Here is a 23,005-nt window from a genome sequence, read left to right as displayed (position 1 = left end):
CTATTTTTGATGGTAGCTGTGATGGTAGCTGCAATGTAAAACTGATTTATACCTCAAATATGCACATTTTTCGAACAAAACATAGATTTATTGTATAATATGTTATAAGACTGTCATCTGATGAAGTTGTTTCTTGGTTAGTTTGGTTGGTTCTTGGCTAGTTTGGTTGGTTATGTGCAAGCTACCTGTGCTGTGAAAAATGTCTGTGCTTTTTTGTATTTGGTGGTGAGCTAACATAAATATACGTGGTGTTTTCGCTGTAAAACATTTTAAAAATCGGACATGTTGACTGGATTCACAAGATGTTTCTTTCATTTGCTGTATTGGACTTGTTAATGTGTGAAAGTTAAATATTTAAAAAAATATTTTTTTAAATATTTTCAGTGGAATGTGGGAGGAGTGGCGCTAGAGGAACCCCTGTCCTAGACAGGATAAGATCGATTTGATTTGTCGGTCACATATGCTGAGCACCTGTTGGCTGCTTTTCCTTCACTCTTCGGTCCAACTCATCTGAAACCATCTCAATTGGATTGAGGTCGGGGTTATTGTGGATGCCAGGTCATCTGATGCAGCACTCCATCACTCTCCTTCTTGGTCAAATAGCCCTTATGCATCCTGGAGGTGTGTTTTGTGTCATTATCCTGTTGGGAAAAAAACGATAGTCCTACTAAGCGCAAACCAGATGGGATGGCGCATCGCTGCAGAATGCTGTGGTAGCCATGCTGGTTAAGTTTGCCTTGAATTCTAAATATATCACTGACAGTGTCAACAGCAAAGTACCCCACACCATCATACCTCCTCCTCCATGCTTCATCGTGGGAACCACTCATTAGGAGAGATCATCCGTTCACCTACTCTGCATCTCACAAAGACACAGCGGTTGGAACCCAAAATCTCAAATTTGGACTCATCAGACCAAAGGACAGATTTCCACCAGTCTAATGTCCATTGCTCGTGTTTGTTGGCCCAAGCAAGTCTCTTCTTCTTATTGGTGTCCTTTAGTAGGGGTTTCTTTTGCAGCAGTTCGACCATGAAGGCCTGATTCACACAGTCTACTCTGAACAGTTGATGTTGAGATGTGTCTGTTACTTGAACTCCGTGAAGCATTTATTTGGGCTGCAATCTGAGGTGCAGTTAACTCTAATGAACTTATCTTCTGCAGCAGAGGTAACTCTGGGTCTTCCTTTCCTTTGAAGGTCCTCATGAGAGCCAGTTTCATCATAGCGCTTGATGGTTTTTACGACTGCACTTGAAGAAACGTTCAAAGTTCTTGAAATTTTCCGGATTGACTGACCTTCATGTCTTAAAGTAATGATGTACTGTCGTTTCTCTTTGCTTATTTGAGCTATTCTTGCCATAATATGGACTTGGTCTTTTACCAAATAGGGCTATCTTCTGTATACCACCCCTACCCTGTCACAACACAACTGATTGGCTAAAATGCATTAAGAAGGAAAGAAATTCCACAAATTAACTTTTAACAATGCACAGCTGTTAATTGAAATGCATTACAGGTGACTACCTCATGAAGCTGGTTGAGAGAGTGCCAAGAGTGTGCAAAGCTGTCATCAAGGCAAAGGGTGGCTACTTTGAAGAATCTAGAGTATAAAATATATTTTAACTTGTTTAAGACTTTTGTGTTATTTCATAGTTTTGATGTCTTCACTATTATTTTACAATGTAGAAAATAGTAAAAATAAAGAAAAACCCAGGAATGAGTAGGTGTGTCCAAACTTTTGACTGGTACTGTAATCAAATGACTATTTGTATTGACCCCCTTTTTTTTATGCTGCTGCTACTCGCTGTTCATTATCTATGCATAGACACTTTACCCCTACCTGCCATGTACATATTACCTCAATTACCTCGACTAACTTGTACCCCCGCATATTGACTCGGTACCGGTGCCCCCTGTATATAGCCCTGTTGTTGTTATTTATTGTGTTACTTTTTTTAACTCTTTTATTATTTTTTTAAACTGCATTGTTGGTTAAGAAGCATTTCACAGTAAGGTCTACACTTGTTGTATTTAGCGCATGTGACAAATAAAATGTAATTTGACTCACACACACATATGTGCCTTTCAGAGAGCAACCTGTGTGTGTGTGTGTTCAGGGTCGGCCTTAGCTTTTTGGGGTCCCATTTATTTTACCATAGGGCAGAGAGAAGAATTTGCAGTTTTACAGCTAATTTCCTGCAATTCTACACATTTTGCCAATACTTTTTCCATGTTAATTATATCTGAGTGAGAGTGACTAACAAAATCAATGGGGAACCCCTGGAGGTCAGGGCCCCTGCTCTGAGTGCCGGGTCGGTATTCGGGCATGATAGCTGGCTATATTAACTTACCAATCAAAAAATTGTTAGCTGACATGCTAATTGAGTGACTATCGGTGAATGACATAACAAGAAAAAAACTGCAGATGGACAACCAAATGTCTAAATTGCACCTTGTGCATTCTACTATTATATCTCTCAACAGTAAGTTGAGACCACGACCGTGTGTGTGTGTGTGTGTGTGTGTGTGTGTGTGTGTGTGTGTGTGTGTGTGTGTGCACAGTCACCCGTAAAGCATTTTGTCAAAGCTGTTTAATGCAGAGTGGTTTACACAGAGAACCTGGTATATAGGGTGAATGCAAACACAGACACAGTGCACATACAGCATGAACCCACTCTCCCACACTGCTGAGACTTGGAGGGGTAATTGATTCATTAACCTTGGAAAAATCCATTTAGGAAATCACAGACTAAGACTTTCAGTGTGTGTGCCTACGTACAGTATAGGCCAGTGTGTGTGTGTGTGTCTTTCATTCTTATGTCTCACCGTCCATGTCCAGTCTCTGCATGATGATGGCCAGCTCCACCTCGCTGGGCATGTATCCCAGGGATCTCATAGCCATGCCCAGCTCCTGCTTAGAGATGAACCCGTTCCCATCCCGGTCCAGCACCCGGAACGCCTGCCGGATCTCTGCACAGGGACACACACACACACTGAGTGTACAAAAAATGCATGACACCTATCCTTTCCATGACATAGACTGACCAGGTGAACCCAGGTGAAAGCTATGATCCCTTATTGATGTCACTTGTTAAATCCACTTCAATCAGTGTGAAATGGAGGAGATGGGTTAAAAAAGTATTTTTAAGCCTTGAGACAATTGAGACATGGATTGTGTATGTGTGCCATTCAGAGGGTGAATGGGAAAAATGTAAGTGCCTTTGAACGGGGTATGGTAGGAGGTGCCAGGCACACCGGTTTGTGTCAAGAACCAGGGGTGCAACTTTCACTGGGGACGGGGGGGACATGTCCTCCCCACATTCTAAAATTGCATTTCCCCCCCAGTTTTATAATTGGATTGTGATAATAAACGAGGCAACAGTGTGCTTTAGGACCATGCGGATGCCTCTGAACATTGGGTAGGCTGTTTGGAGTGTTCATGGACTGGATAAAACAATTATTTAAATAATATAATAATTATGTCTCTTCCACCTCTGAAACCAAAGGTGCGCCACTTCAAGAACTGCAACGCTGCTGGGTTTTTCACATTCAACATTTTCCTGTGTGTATTAAGAATGGTCCACCACCCAAAGGACATCCAGCCAACTTGACACAACTGTGGGAAGCATTGGAGTCAACATGGGCCAGCATCCTTATGGAATGCTTTCAACACCTTGTTGGGTCCATGCCCCAACGAATTGAGGCTGTTCTGAACGCAAAAGGGGAAGGGTGCAACTCAATATTAGGAAGGTGTCCTTAATGTTTTGTACACTCAGTGTCCCCATGCATGAACACAGGCAAACACCCATGCATGTACGCACGTATGTACATAAACACTCACGTGCACACACACACACACACACGTATGCAATCAAACATTAATTAAAGTCATTATATGATTACTGGCTCTGTTCATTTTGTCTTCTTTGCCGTCCAATTACATGACCTGCTTCTCGCTCTCTCTCTCACTCTCTCTTCCGTTTTCTGCTTCTCATTACTCCTCATTACGGGGCGATGGGTAGCCTAGCGGTCAGAGAGTTGGGCCAGTAACTGAAGGGTTGCTAGATCGAATCCCCGAGCTGACAAGGTAAAAATCTGTCGTTCTGCTCCTGAACAAGGCAGTTGACCCACTGTTCCTAGGCCGTCATTGTAAATAAGAATTTGTTCTTAACTGACTTGCCTGGTTAAATAAAGGGGGGAAAAAGGCAGGAGGAATGGAGGAAAATAACTTAAACTGCTGTATTTGCCCTACAGCTTCATTCCTGCATTCACCACACAATCAACATGAACCAATCAGACATGATACAATGATAAGTCTCAACATCAGACAATCAGACATGAGACATGTAGTGGATCATATATTAAGCATTAATCAGTTAAAATAGACATTGAACTTGAACCCTGTAGGAATCCTTGAACTAGCTGTCGGACAGGTTTTTGTATAGAGACCTCATAAATTCAGTGTAACTACATAACATTTCCTGTTTCCTTATGTTACGGGGTGAAAACAGTTATGGGCACACAAATCCCCCAAAATGTATAAGATTGTAAAATCTAATTCTTCTTATTCAAAGAGTCACCTTACCTTGGTACTTAAAACTTATATCGATACTGTCATTAATGTGGTTCTTCAATGCTTATACATAATACTTGTTGGATGTGCACGGTGTTGAGCTGTTTAATGACACCATGATATTTTCACACATCATCATCTGATCCAGGAAGGCATTTTTGTAACGGTTGTCGTCTGGAGGAGAAGAAGAGGACCAAGGTGCAGCGTGGTAATTGTTCATCTTGTTTAATGAAGGTGAACACTCAAAATACAAAAAAACTAATGTGAAAAACCGAAACATTACTGTCTGGTGCAGACACACAAAGACAGAAAACAACCACCCACAAAACCCAACACAAAACAGGCTACCTAAATATGGTTCCCAATCAGAGACAATGACTAACACCTGCCTCTGATTGAGAACCATATCAGGCCAAACACAGAAATAGAAAAACATAGATAAACAAACATAGACTGCCCACCCCAACTCACGCCCTGACCATACTAAATAAAGACAAAAACAAAGGAAATAAAGGTCAGAACGTGACAATTTTCTGAATGACAGTCAAGCGACTAGCAGCTGTTGTGATAGCGCATGCAATTCAACAGCCCAGTGCTGGAAAAGGTGTTCATGAGGAATGTCCAGAATATTTTGGTGTCTCATTCATTATGCCGGTGAAGACAGTTGTGCCTGGAACCACCTTGGATCTAATATCTAGTGAATTAACGTTGATCATCTGCTGTTGTCTGCTTGATTTACAGCAGAGTCTCATTAGATTTAACACAGAAAAGCATCAAGGTAATGAGTTCATGCTTTTGTGTCTTTGTGCCTCGGATTAGACACAGAGTCTACCGTGTGCAATTCCGTAGGATAGATTATCAATGCATTAGCAAGGCCCAAAAGATGCATTATTCTTAAACTGTTAATGGGTGGGTCCTATATTAGTACCTACAGTTGAAGTCGGAAGTTTACATACACCTTAGCCAAATACATTTCAACTCAGTTTCACAATTCCTGACATTTAATCCTAGTAAAAATTCCCTGTCTTTGGTCAGTTAGGATCTTCCCACGGGGGGCCAGTACAAAAAAAGTATGAATGTATGTACTTGTAAGTCGCTCTGGATAAGAGCGTCTGCTAAATGACTTAAATGTAAATGTAAATGTAGGATCATCACTTTATTTTAAGAAAGTGAAATGTCAGAATAATAGTAGAGAGAATAATTTATTTCAGCTTTTATTTCTTTCATCACATTCCCAGTGGGTCAGAAGTTTACATACAATCAATTCGTATTTGGTAGCATTGCCTTTAAATTGCCATTGCCTCCCCTTTTTCCTCTAAACATAATGATGGTCATTATGGCCAAACAGTTCTATTTTTGTTTCATCAGACCAGAGGACATTTCTCCAAAAAATACAATCTTCGTCCCCATGTGCAGTTGCAAACTGTAGTCTGGCTATTTTATGGAGATTTTGTAGCAGTGGCTTCTTCCTTGCTGAGCGGCCTTTCAGGTTATGACGATATAGGACTCGTTTTACTGTGGATATTGTCACGGCCGTTTAAAGGAGTGGACCAAGGTGCAGCGCGATTGGAATACATATTTGAATTCAACGAAGAACACTTAACAAACTAACAAACAAACGAAACGTGACACCAACGTAGTGCTCACAGGCAACTAAACATGGACAACTACCCACCAAACCAACATGGAAAATGGCAACCTAAATAGGCTGATGATAAACAGCTGTCTCTGGTTGGGAACCCACTCAGGCCACCATAAACCTACAACCCCTAGACAATACAAAATCCCCATAGATAACAAAAAACCCTAGACAAGACAAAAACCCCTAGACAATACAAAAACTAAACAAACCACCCCTTGTCACACCCTGACCTAACCAAATAAACAAGAAAGCAAATATAACTAAAGTCAGGGCGTGACAGATATTGATACTTTTGTACCCGTTTCCTCCAGCATCTTCACAAGGTCCTTTGCTGTTGTTCTGGGATTGATTTGGGATTGATGTGCACTTTTCGCACCACAGTACGTTCATCTCTAGGAGACAGAACGCGTCTACTTCCTGAGCGGTATGACGGCTGCGTGGTCCCATGGTGTTTATACTTGCGTACTATTGTTTGTACAGATGAACGTGGTACCTTCAGGCGTTTGGAAATTGCTCCCAATGATGAACCAGACTTGTGGAGGTCTACAATTCTTTTTCTGAGGTCTTGGCTGATTTCTTTTGATTTTCCCATGATGTCAAGCAAAGAGGCACTGAGTTTGAAGGTAGGCCTTGAAATACATCCACAGGTACACCTCCAATTGACTCAAATGATGTCAATTAGCCTATCAGAACTTCTAAAGCCATGACATAGTTTTCTGGAATTTTCCAAGCTGTTTAAAGGCACAGTCAACTTTGTGTATGTAAACTTCTGACCCACTGGAATTGTTATACAGTGAATTATAAGTGAAATAATCTGCCTGTAAACAATTGTTGGAAAAATTACTTGTGTCATGCACAAAGTAGATGTCCTAACCGACTTGCCAAAACTATTGCTTGTTAACGAGAAATTTGTGGAGTGGTTGAAAAACAAGTTTCAATGACTCCAACCTAAGTGTATGTAAACTTCCGACTTCAACTGTATATGTACAATTACATAAATTACACAATTGTATTATTTTATTTAACCAGGTAGGCAAGTTGAGAACAAGTTCTCATTTACAATTGCGACCTGGCCAAGATAAAGCAAAGCAGTTCGACACATACAACAACACAAAGTTAAACATACAGTCAATAATACAGTAGAAAAATAAGTCTATATACAATGTGAGCAAGTGAGGTAAGATAAGGGAGGTGAAGGCAAAAAAAAGGCCATGGTGGCGAAGTAAATACAATATAGCAAGTAAAACACTGGAATGGTTGATTTGCAGTGGAAGAATGCGCAAAGTAGAGATAGAAATAATGGGGTGCAAAGGAGCAAAATAAAAATAAATACAGTAGGGAAAGAGGTAGTTGTTTGGGCTAAATTATAGATGGGCTATGTACAGGTGCAGTAATCTGTGAGCTGCTCTGACAGCTGGTGCTTAAAGCTAGTGAGGGAGATAAGTGTTTCCAGTTTCAGAGATTTGCGTAGTTTGTTCCAGTCATTGGCAGCAGAGAACTGGAAGGAGAGGCGGCCAAAGGAGGAATTGGTTTTGGGGGTGACCAGAGAGATATACCTGCTGGAGCGCGTGCTACAGGTGGGTGCTGCTATGGTGACCAGCGAGCTGAGATAAGGGGGGACTTTACCTAGCAGGGTCTTGTAGATGACCTGGAGCCAGTGGGTTTGGCGACGAGTATGAAGCGAGGGCCAGCCAACGAGAGCGCACAGGTCGCAGTGGTGGGTAGTATATGGGGCTTTGGTGACAAAACGGATGGCACTGTGATAGACTGCATCCAATTTATTGAGTAGGGTATTGGAGGCTATTTTGTAAATGACATCGCCGAAGTCGAGGATTGGTAGGATGGTCAGTTTTACGAGGGTATGTTTGGCAGCATGAGTGAAGGATGCTTTGTTGCGGAATAGGAAGCCAATTCTAGATTTAACTTTGGATTGGAGATGTTTGATGTGAGTCTGGAAGGAGAGTTTACAGTCTAACCAGACGCCTAGGTATTTGTAGTTGTCCACATATTCTAAGTCAGAGCCGTCCAGAGTAGTGATGTTGGACAGGCGGGCAGGTGCAGGCAGCGATCGGTTGAAGAGCATGCATTTAGTTTTACTTGTATTTAAGAGCAATTGGAGGCCACGGAAGGAGAGTTGTATGGCATTGATTGTTCGCCTGGAGTGTTGTTAACACAGTGTCCAAAGAAGGGCCAGAAGTATACAGAATGGTGTCGTCTGCGTAGAGGTGGATCAGAGACTCACCAGCAGCAAGAGCGACATCATTGATGTATACAGAGAAGAGAGTCGGTCCAAGAATTGAACCCTGTGGCACCCCCATAGAGACTGCCAGAGGCCCGGACAACAGACCCTCCGATTTGACACACTGAACTCTATCAGAGAAGTAGTTGGTGAACCAGGCGAGGCAATCATTTGAGAAGCCAAGGCTATCGAGTCTGCCGATGAGGATGTGGTGATTGACAGAGTCGAAAGCCTTGGCCAGGTCAATGAAGGTCAACGGTATACCATTGGTCAACGGTATGAAGGTCAACGGTATACCATTGAGGTCCTTGAAAATTACAATTAAGTGCTTGAAAAAGTCCCTGAAAGTCCTTGAATTTGACTTGCCAATGTCTGTATGAACCCTGCTTAAAGGATGTATAGTTCTAGGCCTTTGTTGTTGTATAGGTGGAGTTATGGGCCAATTTGCATATATTCCTCTAAATACACATGTGGTACTGCGTAACAATTATTTTAAATTACATTTTAATTGCACATTGGCCCCATGATTTATAGAACGACCCACAAGTATTCTTGGAATTGTGGTTCAAAGTACCAATAGCAGAACAACAATGATCAAATGATAAATACATTTGCAGAATGTCTGGTCATTCGTTTTGCCTTTGTACCTGGAATGCATATCTTAGATCCACTTTTGCAAAACTTTAAATACAATTGTCATCACTAAATATGTCTTTGTACTAATCCAGTCTCAGATGTCTCTTCCGCCTGTCTGCGCTGTCAGTTTTCAGAATGTTTGAGTTAAGTCAAAACACCCATCTAAGCCTGTAAACCTCCCCATTTCAACAGATAACCGCAGAGCTCCTCTCATTCTCTCTCCAAACAAAATGAGTGGGATTGACAGAGCAGCTTCCTCTCCTCTGTAGCAAAGTGATTTATCCGTATGCAGCACAAGAGAGAAGAAACATTATCTGCTGTTTCTAAAAGAGCTGCCTCACATTTAATGTAGTTACGAAAGTTCAATCAGTAAGTCTGGTCTGAATGGATCGCCATTTCATTAATCTATTAAACTTTACAATTCTGAAACGCAGATGCTGGAATTCAGGAAGCAAGTGCAGTTAGTGAGTTTAATGCCTAATGAGGCACAGGTGTGCGTAATGAAGGTTGCCAGGTGTGCGTAATGATGGGTTTCCAGGACCAGTGGTTAGCAGACCGGCGAAGTTGACACCAGAGAGGGGGAACGAGTGGTTGTGACAGAACCCTCTCCCCTGATGTGCGGCTCCAGCCACAGGACAACGAGTAGCGGGCCAGTCCAGAGGGCGAAGGTATAAATCTCAGATGATGTTAGGATCTAGAATGTTGTTCACCGGAACCCAACACCGCTCCTCTGGACCGTACCCCTCCCAGTCCACCAGGTACTGGAGCCGATTCCCACAATGTCTGGAGTTCAGGAGGGACCTGACGGCATGGACGGGACTACCCTCAATGTCCAGGGGAGGTGGAGGGGTGTCGTGGGGTACAGCATCAGCCAGGGGACCAGGAACCACCGGCCTGAGGAGGGAAACGTTAAAAGAGGGTGAGATCCGGTAGTCATTGGGAAGCTGTAGTCGGTAAGTTACCTCATTGACCCTCCAGAGGACTTTGAATGGCCCCACAAACCGGGGGGCCAGCTTCTGGCAGGGCAGGATAAGTGGGAGGTTCCTGATGGAGATCCAGATGAGATCACCAGGATGGAAAATGGGTGCCTCACTGCGGTGGTGGTCCACCTGCTCCCTCTGGCACCGGACGCGTGTTGGTGCTTCACGTAGGCAGCGTCCAAAACCTCTCCTGCATGCGAGAACCACTCATCCACCGCAGGGGCTTCGGTCTGGCTCGGGGTCCACGGAGCAAGGGCCGGCTGGTACCCCAGGACGCACTGGAAGGGAGACAACCCGGTGGAGGAGTGACGAAGTGAGTTCTGGGCGTACTCCGCCCAGGGAAGAAATCGGGACCACTCCCTCTGCTGGTCCTGACAGTGACTCCAGGAGCTGGGGAGATTCCTGTGGATGATCCTCTCCATCTGCCCGTTGGACTGAGGACGATACCCGAATGTGAGGCTGACCGTGAGCCCAAGCTTCTCCATGAAGGCTCTCCATACAAGTCACGTGAAATGAGGACCACGGTCAGAGACTATATCCTCCGGAAGGCCATAGTGCAGGAAGACCTGCTGAAACAGTGCCTCAGCAACCTGGCGAGTGGTATAGAGACCAGAGAGAGGGATAAAACAGCAGGCTTTGGAGAATCTGTCCACAACAACCATAACAGTGGTGAAAGCATCAGACAGGGGAAGATCAGAAGAAAACAATAATAAAATCTATCAACAGATGGGTCCAAGGCCGCTGAAACATGGGGAGGGGAAGGGGTTTCCCTGCTGGTGCGTTCCGGGGAGACTTGGTTTGGGCACATACGGAGCAGGAGTTGACGTTGGTGACGTCCTGTGTCAAGGTGGGCCACCAGTACTTAATGGAGATGGATTGAGTGGTGCAGGTGATAGCTGGGTGTCCAGCGGCAAGGGATGTGTGCACCCAGGCCAAAAGCTGATCCCTTACCTCCATGGGAACGAATGTGCGCTCCGGAGAACAGGTAGTCAGTGCGGGTTCCCTCTCCAGAGCCTGTCGGATGTCCAGGTCTATGTCCCAGAACACGGGGGCAACGATTCGGGAGGGCAGCTAATGGGACCACTCAGGACAGGAACCTCTCCCGAATCATTGAGTTCGGACAGGGCATCGGTTTTGATGTTCATGAACCTGGGCGGTATGACAAGATGAAGTTGAATCTAGTAAAGAAAAGGGACCACCTTGCTTGGCGCAGGATCAGCCACCTCCAAGTTCCGATGGTCGGTGAGGATGAGAAATGGGTCCGTGGCGCCCTCCAACCAGTGTCTCCACTCTAATGCCAACTTCACCGCCAGGAGATCCCGATCACCGTCATAGTTCCTCTCTGCAGGGGACAAAGTTTTTTAGCGTAGTATGCAAATGGATACAGTTTTTGTGGACTACCTTGACATTGTGACAGGATGGCCCCCACACCCACTTCTGAGGTGTCCACCTCCCCCACAAAGGGCAGCATAGGGTCTAGGTGTTTCAGCAACGGGGCGGAGGTGAAATGCCTCTTCAGCAGGCGGAAGGCCTCATCAGCTGCAGGATTCCACGCCAACTGACGGGGACCACCTTTGAAGAGAGAGGTGAGAGGAGAGACGAAGGAGCTGAAGTTCCCAATGAAGCGTCTGTAAAAGTTGGCAAACCCCAAAAACCGTTGTAGTCCCTTTATGGTGGTGGGACTGGCCATGATCTGACTGCATCTACCTTCCTTTCTCCCATAACCACTCACTGTGGGCTGATCTAATATCCCAAGGAGACGACGACCTGATGGAACTGGTACTTGCTTTCACGTACAGATGGGTCTCCAGCAGGCGCCCCAGGAATTCCCGGACATGGGCAATATGATCCTCCAAGGTGGCCGAGTAGATCAGGATGTCATCAATATACACGACCACCTGGCGCCCAAGCATGTCCCGAAAAAGCTCATTCACGCCTGGAACACCGACGTAGCATTGGTTAAACCATAAGGCATCACCAAGTACTCGTAGTGCCCAGATACCGGGCTGAAGGCCGTATTCCATTCATCCCCCTCCCGATGCGGATCAAATGGTAGTCACTCCGCAGGTCCAGCTTGGTAAAAAAACTGGGCCCCGCGGAGCTGTTCAATGGTGGCCGGCACCAACAGAAAGGGGTAGCAGTACTTGGTGGTGATGGCATTGAGATCTCTAGTCAATACACGGACAAAGACCCTCCTCCTTCTTGGCCAGGATGAAGAAACCAGCCGACGCAGGGGAGGTGGATGGGCGGATGAAACCCTGTTGGAGAGCCTCCTGGATGTACTCCTCCATAGCCTTGGTTTCAGCCACCGACGGGGTAGATGCGGCTGCACGGAGGCACAGAGTCTTTTAGCAGGTCGATGGCACAGTCCCAGGTGCGGGAGACAGGTGTCGCGAGTCTTGGAGAACCTCCCGGAGATCCTGATAAACCTATGGGATATCGGCCTCGAGGTCAATCTCAGGACTCTCAACCGACGTGGAACCACAAGGTAAGGGAAAGCAGTGTCTTCCTGCATCTCCTTGGCCAGGAGATGGCGTCATGGCATTGGAGCCACGGGAGGCCAAGGCCGACTGTGTACAGGTGCCTGGATGATGAGGAAGGGGAGGCTTTCTTGGTGTAGGGGTCCCACAGGGATGGTGAGTGGTGTTGTGTGTGACTGTGCCAGATCCCAGTGGTCGGTTATCCAGTGCTTGAACTGTAAACGGAGAGGAGAGCGGTATGATGGTATGTTAAGGGAGGAGGCAAGGGCCTGGTCAATAAAATTCCCAGCGGCTCTGCAGTCTACTAGAGCTGTGGGAACATACGAGGGACAGCCAGCTAGTGAAATCGGTACTAAGAAAGGTTTGGTGGAGAGTGAAGATGATGGAATACTCACACCTACCCCTGGAGATGATGGACCGTCCCTCTGCTCTAGTGACTCTCGGGTTAGAAAGTAGTGGACACCATTGAAGCTGGTGTCCCTCCTGACCACAATAGGGAAAGAGATCCAGTTGTCTCCGATGGCATCGGTCAGCCGCGGGAGGCGTGTGGCCCCTACCTTCATGGTTTCAGGCTCTGACTCAGATCGGTCAACGAAGGAGGGAGAGAGGCGATGGGAGTGCTGACGCTCCCGAAGCAGGTTATCCAGACAGATGGCCATCGCGATGAGTGAGTCCAATGAGAGGGTGTCATCTCGGCATGCCAGCTCCATCTGGACCTCCTCATGCAATCCTCTTCTCAATAAGGTTTGGAGTGCCGGTTCATTCCATCCGCTGGATGCTGCCACTATACGAAAGGTGAGGTCGTACTACGCAGCGGTCTGGTCCTCTTGCCATAGTTGGAGTAGGTGCTCACCCCCTTCTCTGCCCTCCGGTGGATGATCAAAGACTCCTTTGAACAGTGCCATGAACCTCCCATAGGCACCCATAGAAGCTCTTCTTTGTCCCAGACGGCCGTAGCCCATTCCAACGCCCGCCCAGTCAACAGAGAAATAACCGTGACAACCTTGGACCTATCGGGGGTGGGGGCTCCCTTTTGATGAGCAAAATAGAGGGAGCACTGGAGGAGGAAGCCACGGCATTTGGATGAAGTCCCGTCATATTTGTCTGGAAGGGACATACGGGCATTGCTGACCTAGGCAGATTGGTGAATGGGATGGAGTGCTGGTTCGCTAGGTCAACTCATGGTAGAGGATCCTCTGCTCGTTGGGGGTGACTCCCCTTGGGGAAGATCTAGACGTTGAAGATCGCAGAGGACCTTATCTATCAACGTCCCCAGTTGATACAAACCAAGAAAAGCGTCTGAACATGGAAACATAAACAATATTGCCTGGTGGGTGATAACAACAGAGCGCTATATAAAGGGGAAGTAATCAGGGAGGTGATGAAGTCCAGGTGTGCCTAATGAGGTGCAGGTGTGCATAATGAAGGTTGCCAGGTGTGCATAAGGATAGGTTTCCAGGATCGGTGGTTAGTAGACCGGCGACGGAGAGAGGGGGTGACAAATTCACATCGCTTACTATCTCACTCATCAGCATAGCAGGTATTTTTAAGGTAGTGTCTATAATGTTATCTCATCATTATAGCTCGTATTTATAGGGTAGTATTTAAGTTACAACATCAGCATAGCAGGTATTAATAGTAGTGTTTATAATGGTACCTCATAAACATAGCAGGTATTGATATGGGAGTGTCCATGTTAACATCAGCAAAGCAGGTAATATGGTAGTGTTAATAATGTTACCTCGTCAGGATATTGTCATATCTCTTCTCCTCTTCATCATTAACTTCAGCAAATGAGCATGGCAGATAATTGCATTTCCACCACACTTGCTGATTAACCTATGGTCTCACTCGTGCAATAAATCAAATCAAATGTTATTTGTAACATGCGCCGAAAAGTGAAATACAGTGAAATTCTTACTTACAAGCCTTTAACCAACAATGCAGTTTTAAGAAAACAAAGTGTTAAAGTACTTATTAAAACTGAGGTAAAAAAATAGAAAAATAATTAAGGAGCAACAATAAAATAACAGTAGCTGTCACGCCCTGATCTGTTTCACCTGTCTTTGTGATTGTCTCCACCCACCTCCAGGTGTCACCCGTTTTCCCCATTAGTCCCTGAGTATTTATTCCAGTGTTCCCTGTTTGTCTGATGCCAATTCATCTCGTCTTGTCAACCAGCGTGGTTTTCCCGTGCGCCTGCTTTTTCTTTTCTCTCTTTTGCTAGTCCTCCCGGTTTTGACCTTTGACTCTGAACCCGCCTGTCTGACCATACTGCCTGCCCTGACCTCGAGCCTGCCTCACTCCTGGACTCTGACCTTGTTATGATCTTTTGCGTGTCCACGACCATTCTCTTGCCTGCCCCATGGATTATAATAAATATCAGAGACTCTAACTATCTGCTTCCCTTGTCTGCATCTGGGTCTCGCCCTGTGCCCTTATAGTATGAACAGGCCATGACAGACCCAGCATTGGGAGGCATGAGGAGCTACTGCTGGACCTTTTGGAAGGGCTTTGTTCCCTGACGGAACGCCACTACCAAGGGTTCAATGCTATTATGGAGCAAATCAGTGTATTAACTCATAGGCAGCCCGCCATCTCTTGAGACCTCCCAACCACCCAGTAACCTTTTTACTATTAGTGGTGGTACAGCCTACCCCGGCTCCCCGAGAACCCCGCTTAACCCCTCCGGAACCATTTTCTGGGAATCCTGGAACCTGCCGGGGTTTTCTTTCTCAGTGCTCCCTCATTTTTTAGCTGCAGCCACCTTCGTTCCCTTCAGATCGGTCGAAGATAGCGTATATTAATACGCTAATGATGGGAAGGGCGCTCTCCTGGGCTACGGCAGTTTGGGAGCAACAATCGTCTTGAACATTCGTCGTGATCTGGAAGACTTCATTACAGAGGTAAGGAAGGTATTAGATTCTCCGGTATCCGGGAGAGAGGTGGACCGAAAACTACTGGAATTACGTCAAGACTCCCGTAGTGTGGCAGACTACGCTGCAGACTTTCGCACGTTGGCCGCCGAGAGTGCCTGGAATCCGGAGTCCCTATTCGATACCTTACTTCACGGATTATCAGAGGTGATAAAAGATGAGCTAGCTGCTCGGGAGTTACCGGTGGACCTCGATTCCCTCATCGCCCTCACCATTAGGATTGATGGACGTCTACGGGAATGCAGGACTGACAGGAGTTCTGGCCTAGGTCACAATCGTCCATCCGCTGCGGCTCGCTCACCTCCAAAGGAATCTGGATACACCGGAACCTAAGCAACTGGGAAGTGCTAGATTATCGCCTAGGGAATGTTCATGCAGGCTAAGCTCCAATAGTTTCTGTGTTGTGGTGCTGTAGGGCATTACATAGCCACCTACCCAGTGAAGAGACCTGAATCCTTAGTAGGTACAACTACACTGGTGAGCCTGACTAGGAACCCTCTAATTCTCATTACCCAAACTCCTTTTTATGTGATATTGCTTGTGGGGAGACCAGTCAAAGTGTCTCCGGGTGCTCATTGACTCTGGTATCAGAACTAAGTATCCCTACTCAAGTCCTCTCTGTTCCCATGGATACCAGGGCACTGGACGGCCGCTCCATTGGAAGTGTCACTCACAGCACAGTTCCCGTTATTATAAGGGTATCTGGAAACAACAGTGAGTCAATACAGCTTCTCCTCATTGGGTCTTCCCACATCCATATTGTTTTGGGATTTTCTTGGCTCCAGAAGCACAACCCCGACATTGACTGGACCATGGGCTCAATCATGGGTTGGAGCCCGTTCTGCCATTCACATTGCCTGAAGGCGACGCAGCCTTCCCCGGAACGTCTGCCTCCAGGGTTGAGTACGGCCTCGGATCTCTCTGTCATTCCCGCAGAGTACCATGACCTCCTGGAGGTTTTCAGCAAGGCTCGTGCTACCTCCCTTCCTCCACATCTTCCTTATGATTGTGCTATTGACCTCCTCCAGGGCACCACACTGCCTTGAGGCTGGCTATATTCTCTGTCTTGTCCTGAGACCAAGGTCACAGTACATCGAGGACTCTCTGGTTGTTGGGAGCATTCGTCCTTGTGCGGATACGTGAAGAACACGAGTGGAAGATGGCTTTCAACACTGCCAGTGGACACTATGAGTACCTGGTCATGCCGTTTGAACTCACCAACGTGTCCACTGTCTTCCTGGTCATCGATGTGCTCCGGGACATGTTGAATCATTTTGTTTTTGTCTACCTCGATGACATCCTGGTTCTCTCGTTCTGCCCAGGAACACATTTTCCATGTTCGACAGGTCCTTCAGCGCCTCCTGGAAAATCATTTGTTTGTAAAAGCTGAGAAGTGCGAGTTCCACCGCTCCACTTTCTCCTTTCTGGGATACATCATTACTGAAGGGAATGTTCAGATGGATCTGGAAAAGGTGAGAGCGGTGGTGGATTGGCCCCAGCCCGCGTCCAGGGTGCAGATACAACGGTTTCTAGGGTTTACTGATTTCTACCGCCGTTTCATTCGGGGCTACAGCAACCTGGCGGCTCCCTCTCTGCACTCATCTGTCCCCTCCCAAGGTACCGTTCACATGGTCTCCAGCAGTGGACAAGGCTTTTGGGGATCTAAAGCAGCAATTCACTACTGCCCTCATCCTCATCCATCCGGACCCGACTCGCCAGTTTGTGGTTGAGGTGACGATTCCGACATGGGAGTAGGGGCCGTCCTTTCCCAGCGATCCGTCCAGGATCAAAAGCTTCATCCCTGTGCCTTCATGTCCCATCGTCTCAACCCTGCGAACTATGACGTTGGGAACCGGGAACTCCTAGTGGTTAAGATGGCTCTGGAGGAGTGGAGGCACTGGCTGGAAGGGGCGGAACATCCATTTTTGGTATGCACTGCCAAGCGCCTCAACCCAAGGCAAGTTCGTTGGGTCCTGTTATTTAACAGGTTCAATTTTACCATCTCCTACCGCCCAGGGTGCAAGAACGTGAAGCCGGACACTCTCTCCCATCTGTACAGTTCCATTGCCACTCCATCTGAATCTGAGACCATCCTCCCTGCCTCATGTTTGGCGGCTTCGGTTGTTTGGGGGATTGAGGCTCTAGTCCGCAAGGCACAACACCCCGGCTAACCGGATGTTCATACGGCCCGGCCTCAGGTCCTGGAATGGGCTCACTCCTCCAGGCTTACCTGTCATCCTGGTGCTCTTCATACCCTGGCTTTCCTCTGACAACGCTTCTGGTGGCCCACCATGGCTCCTGATGTCTCAACCTTTGTTGCCGCATACATGGTGTGCGCTCAAAGCAAGACTCCGCGGCAAGCTCCGTCTGGCCTCCTTCAGCCACTCCCTGTCCCTCATCGCCCCTGCTCCCATATTTCCCTGCATAGGGCAACCTGTCATCAGCATTTGGCTCTGAGGAGCATTCCTCTCAGACTAGGCCTACCCCAAACTATTCAATAACATTCCATATGGTATTCTGCTTCTGTCATTCAGTTAAGCCTGTACTCTATTGAATTACTGCTGCTGCCGCCTGAGTGTGTGTATACAGTGCATTCGGAAAGTACCCCTTGACTTTTTGTTACAACCACATTTTGTTACAACCTTATTCTAAAATGTATGTAAGTTTTTTTCCCCATCATCAATAAACATAAAATAGACCATGATGATAATGCAAGAACAGGTTTTTAGATATTTTTGCAACAAAACAAATATTATTTTGCTCATTACACATTACACATTTACAAGTATTCAGACCCTTTACTCTGTACTTTGTTGAAACACCTTTGGCAGTGATTACAGCCTTGAGTATTCTTAGGTAGGACGCTACAAGCTTGGCACACCTGTATTTGGGATGTTCTTCTCTGCAGATCCTCTCAAGGTTGGATGGGGAGCATCCCTGCACATCTATTTTCAGGTCTCTCCAGAGATGTTCGATCGGGTTCAATTCCGGGTTCTGGCTGGGTCACTCAAGGACATTCAGAGACTTGTCCTGAAGCCACTTGTGCGTTGTCTTGGCTGTGTGCTAAGGGTTGTTGTCCTGTTGGAAGGTGAACCTTCGCCCCAGTCTGAGGTCCTGAGCGCTGTGGAGCAGGTTTTCATCAAGGATCTCTCTACTTTGCTCTGTTCATCTTTCCCTCAATCCTGACTAGTCTCCCAGTCCCTGCCGCTAAAAAAACATCCCCACAGCATGATGCTGCAACCACCATGCTTCACCGTACAGATGGTGGCAGATTTTCAGACGTGATGCTTAGCATTCAGGCCAAACAGTTCAATCTTGGTTTCATCAGATCAGAGTTTGAGAGTCCTTTATGTGCCTTTTCGCAAACTCCAAGTGGGCTGTCATGTGCCTTTTACTGAGGAATGGCTTCTACTATAAAGGTCTAATTGGTGGAGTGCTGCAGAGATGGTTGTCCTTCTGGAAGGTTATCCCATCTCCACAGAGGAACTCTGGAGCTCTATCAAAGTGACCATCGGGTTCTTGGTCACCTCCCTGACCAAGTCTCTTCTCCATAGATTGCTCTAGGAAGAGTCTTGGTGGTTCCAAACTGCTTGCATTTAAGAATGATAGATGCCACTGTTCTCAGGGACCTTCAATGCTGCAGACATTTTTTTGTTACCCTTCCCCAGATCTGTGCCTCCTGTCTCGGAGCTCTACGGATAATTCCTTTTACCTCATCTTGGTTTTTGCTCTGAAATGCACTGTCAACTGTGGGGCCTTATATAGACAGGTGTGTGCCTTTCCAAATCATGTCCAATCAATTGAATTTACCACAGGTGGACTCCAATCAAGTTATAGAAAAATCTCAAGGATGATCAATGGAAACAGGATGGAACTGAGCTCAATTCTCATAGCAAAGGGTCTGAATACTTATTTAAAGAAGGTATCTGTTTTTTATTTTGAATAAATTTGCTAACATTTCTAAACCTGTTTTCACTTTGTCATTATGGGGTAGTGTTTATAGATTGAGGATTTTTATTTATTTAATCCATTTTAGAATAAGCCTGCAACATAACAACATTTGGAAAAAGTCAAAGGAGCTGAATACTTTCTGAATGCCCTGTACATGTATGCACGCAAGTGCATGAGTGTGTGCGAGTTGTGTGGCTCACGCTGTGATACACCCTTCAATCTGGACAGCCATCATCCCTCACTGAGAAACAACAAATCCAGACTAAAGTACAACCACTGTAATATAACTGATACTTTCAACAGTAAGGGCTCGATTCAACCCGTAGCTGCGTTGTAGCACCATTGACATCTAAAGTTGCAATATGGAGAAATGTCTCTGCCATTTCCTGGTTGCTGTAATTCTAATAGTTTGCCTAATTTCAGTTTGTGACAAAACAAGCAATGTACTGTATAGTGTAGAGAATCAATGTACCATCTAATCCGCTGTGAAATATCTTTTCAATAACCAAAAATATTGTATTTTCAGCAGTTTGAAGCTAGTGGACAAAACTGAAATTAAAAGATGCAAAAACAAAACTTAAGAACAGGAAGCAAAGAAATAGTAAACAGACAGATCTACCGCTTCTTATACTTGCTTTCAATGAGAATGACAGATCTATAACTCACATTTCTATGTGAATTTGGTTGGGTCATCCCAAAAAGATCGATATTTCAGCTTTAAAGACAATGTTCCCGGAGACTGTATTCACGGTAAATGCTGCATTTATCGGCTCAATCAAAAATTACCTTTAAATTTCAACCACGCTACAATGCAGCTCTTCAGCGCTACATATTGAATCTAGCCTTGAAGTGATAAGGCAGGGGTTCCCAAACTTTTTTGGCCGACAACACCATTTTGATATCTGAAAGTTCTCGCGACCCCAAACATGCGAAAATTCTTTCCAACACTCCCCCTTGATAACCACCAAGCCTCGGTGTGAAATAGAACATTTTCATGCTCTGATCCCAAATCTCCACATGGTTTTGCGAACAGGCGTGCGCACAGTGTGTGGTTTGATATATTTTATAATCAAAGTTACCTGCTGCAGTGTGTCTCTGAGTTCTGAGCTCAGCTCTTTTGCCACCAGTTGCTATCAGTGTATCATACAATAGGTCCATATAGCAGAGGGAGACACATTCATAACTATATTGCAGAGGCCTGCCCACCATCCCGCCATAGATGGAGCCCCATCTTTGCAAAAGCCCACCATTCGTTCCCATGGAATCAGTTTTTGTCAATATAGCCACACAGCACACTGAACATCTCCTGTGCCATTTCAATCTTGGGAATCGTGAGACAGAACAATATGTCCTCGTGAATAGTATCCGCCGACATGTATAACGAACAAAAGTCAATGCATGGACATTTTGTCCCTTACAGTTCACGTCCATTTGGAGAGCATAAACTGGGGAGTTTTTCCAGTTGTTCAGTCAGAGTTTCCTCTTTTTTGCTAGCAATAGCATAAATGATATGTTTAACATTATCTAACAAAGGTAGGCCTATTGATGTGAGTTTCTGTGCCTCAGCCTGTGTGGTGACACACTGTTTTCACCATATCAATTGCAGCTGGTAATATCAAAGTCTGTGCAATAGTGTTTCATAGCGTAGCAGGCCTAGCCATTCAATGTGGGAATGATTCAAGTGCAAAGGTCATGTGTGGTCTTTTCTCATGATCCAAAGGCACTCTGGTTGAATTGTATATTTTAGATTTGAATAATTTTCATTTCGATTTTTAAGGTTAAGTATATTACAATGATTTTGACATACAAAGACGATATTATAATATATATGTATTTTTTTCTCTGGATTTTGGAAATTGTCCCGCGACCCCATTTTCAAATCAGCTGGACCCACATGGGGCCGCAACCCCCAGTTTGGGAACCACTGTACTACCCTTCACAGGCAGGCGATGGAAAAATAGCCTTCTGTATCCCTTGATGGGTGGATTATCAACATCCATTAATCTCCAACACGCAATGGGATCTCTTTGTTCTCCACATCAAAGGTTCCCATGTGTGATTGACAGGACGTAGTGATAACCCAACACTAAGAGGTCAGAATTACACAAATTAGTTTCTAAACACTTAGCCCTTGACCGTCCACAGGACATGCTTCGACCAATCCGATTGCTCAGTGCAGGAAAAGGTTGTATCTGTCACGGATCCCCCCGGTACTGCTGCTCATTCCGTTCACCAGCTCCAGAGGTCTATGTCACCGGCCTTCTAGATGTCACAACTGGATCATCACCACCAACCCCGGACTGTCTTTGTCGATCAGTGTGCTACGTGTATTTTTGTGCACTTGTTATTACGGGTCTCGTCCCATGAATTATTTTAGAGGTTTACACCTCACTCTTTTGTTTTGGGTAGAGATTTTTTTTTTACTATTACGTATCCTCCGACTGTCTCCCATCCTTATGCAACGTGACAGTATCTGTCTGCTACAGCCAATCAAACACTTTCTTATTGAGCCAGTGTAGCTTTGCAAGTCGATGTTTCTTCTTTATTGAACCGATAAATAGCTGTTTACATCGTGGCGAAGAATTAAGACATTTGGAGGACAGACCACTTTATACCTAAGCTTTATACCAACACTGTTGCACACGCTTACACACACACACACACACACACACACACACACACACACACACACACACACACACACACACACACACACACACACACACACACACACACACACACACACACACACAAACTGACCTCCTAGCTCCTCAGAGGATATACTGGTGATTTGGAAGGCTTCGCTCCCCTCAGACAGAGTCCGGCTCAGGAGACTTCCAGTGTAGAGCAGTGTAGACCTGACGTGGTGGAACGGCGTCTTCTCTCTGCAGAACACACGCATACAGTTTGAATGATGTGGGTCTGTGTACCCATATAGGTGTGTGAAAGAGAGTGAACCCATCCATCTTTCTCTACCTCTCTTTGCCTCTACTCCTCCCCTTCTCCCTCCCTCTCCCTTAAGGGCGAGAGGTAGACTAGCAGTTAGAGAGTTGGGCCAGTAACTGAAAGTTCGTTAGTACGAATCCCCCAATTGACAAGGTGAAAAATCTGTTCATGTGCCCTTGAGCAAGGAACTTAACCCTAATTGCTCCAGGGTTGCTGTTGATGAAGGCAGACCTTGGCTGTGACCTCACTCTCTGATGGTGTTTCAGGGAGAGTCGGATATGCAAATAAACACATTTCCAATTCACACGTGTGTTCATACACACTTGTACATGTGTGAAATAGGACAAATATAAGCACCCATCAAATTGTTTTCTCCTTACCTCCACTCATCTCCTGCTCGTTCCAACGTCTACCCGGCACCTGGCCCAGAGAGATAAATACCTGACTAAAGTCCTGTCCCTCTTTGCCTTCGACCTCGCTCCCCATCACCTCCTCAAACCTTGTCATTACCACTTCCCCCTCCCTTCTCCTCCCTGACTGGAGAAAGAACAATATCTACAGTGTAGAGAGAGAGACAGACCACCAGAGTCAACAAAGAGCTCTAAGAGGTAGAGAAGGCGCTGT

General features: G+C 45.8%; 1 protein-coding gene across 1 annotated transcript in view; it reads right to left on the bottom strand.

Annotated features, from left to right (window-relative positions):
- Positions 1-22,337, bottom strand: part of LOC120057614 (calcium-binding protein 8-like) — a 70,720-nt gene extending 48,383 nt beyond the window's left edge. Inside the window, exons 1-2 of the mRNA XM_039006183.1 lie at positions 22,196-22,337; positions 2,825-2,968 (exon numbers count right to left, since the gene is read on the bottom strand). Of these exons, the coding sequence (XP_038862111.1) occupies positions 2,825-2,968; positions 22,196-22,337 (286 nt within the window). The remainder of the gene's footprint in view (positions 1-2,824; positions 2,969-22,195) is intronic.
- Positions 22,338-23,005: the final 668 nt, after the last annotated feature.

This window comes from Salvelinus namaycush, chromosome 12 (assembly GCF_016432855.1).
Source record: "Salvelinus namaycush isolate Seneca chromosome 12, SaNama_1.0, whole genome shotgun sequence".
Classification (NCBI taxonomy): Eukaryota; Metazoa; Chordata; class Actinopteri; order Salmoniformes; family Salmonidae; genus Salvelinus; species Salvelinus namaycush.
Note: the sequence above shows the minus strand (reverse complement) of the source record. Positions and strands in the feature narration are given on the sequence as shown.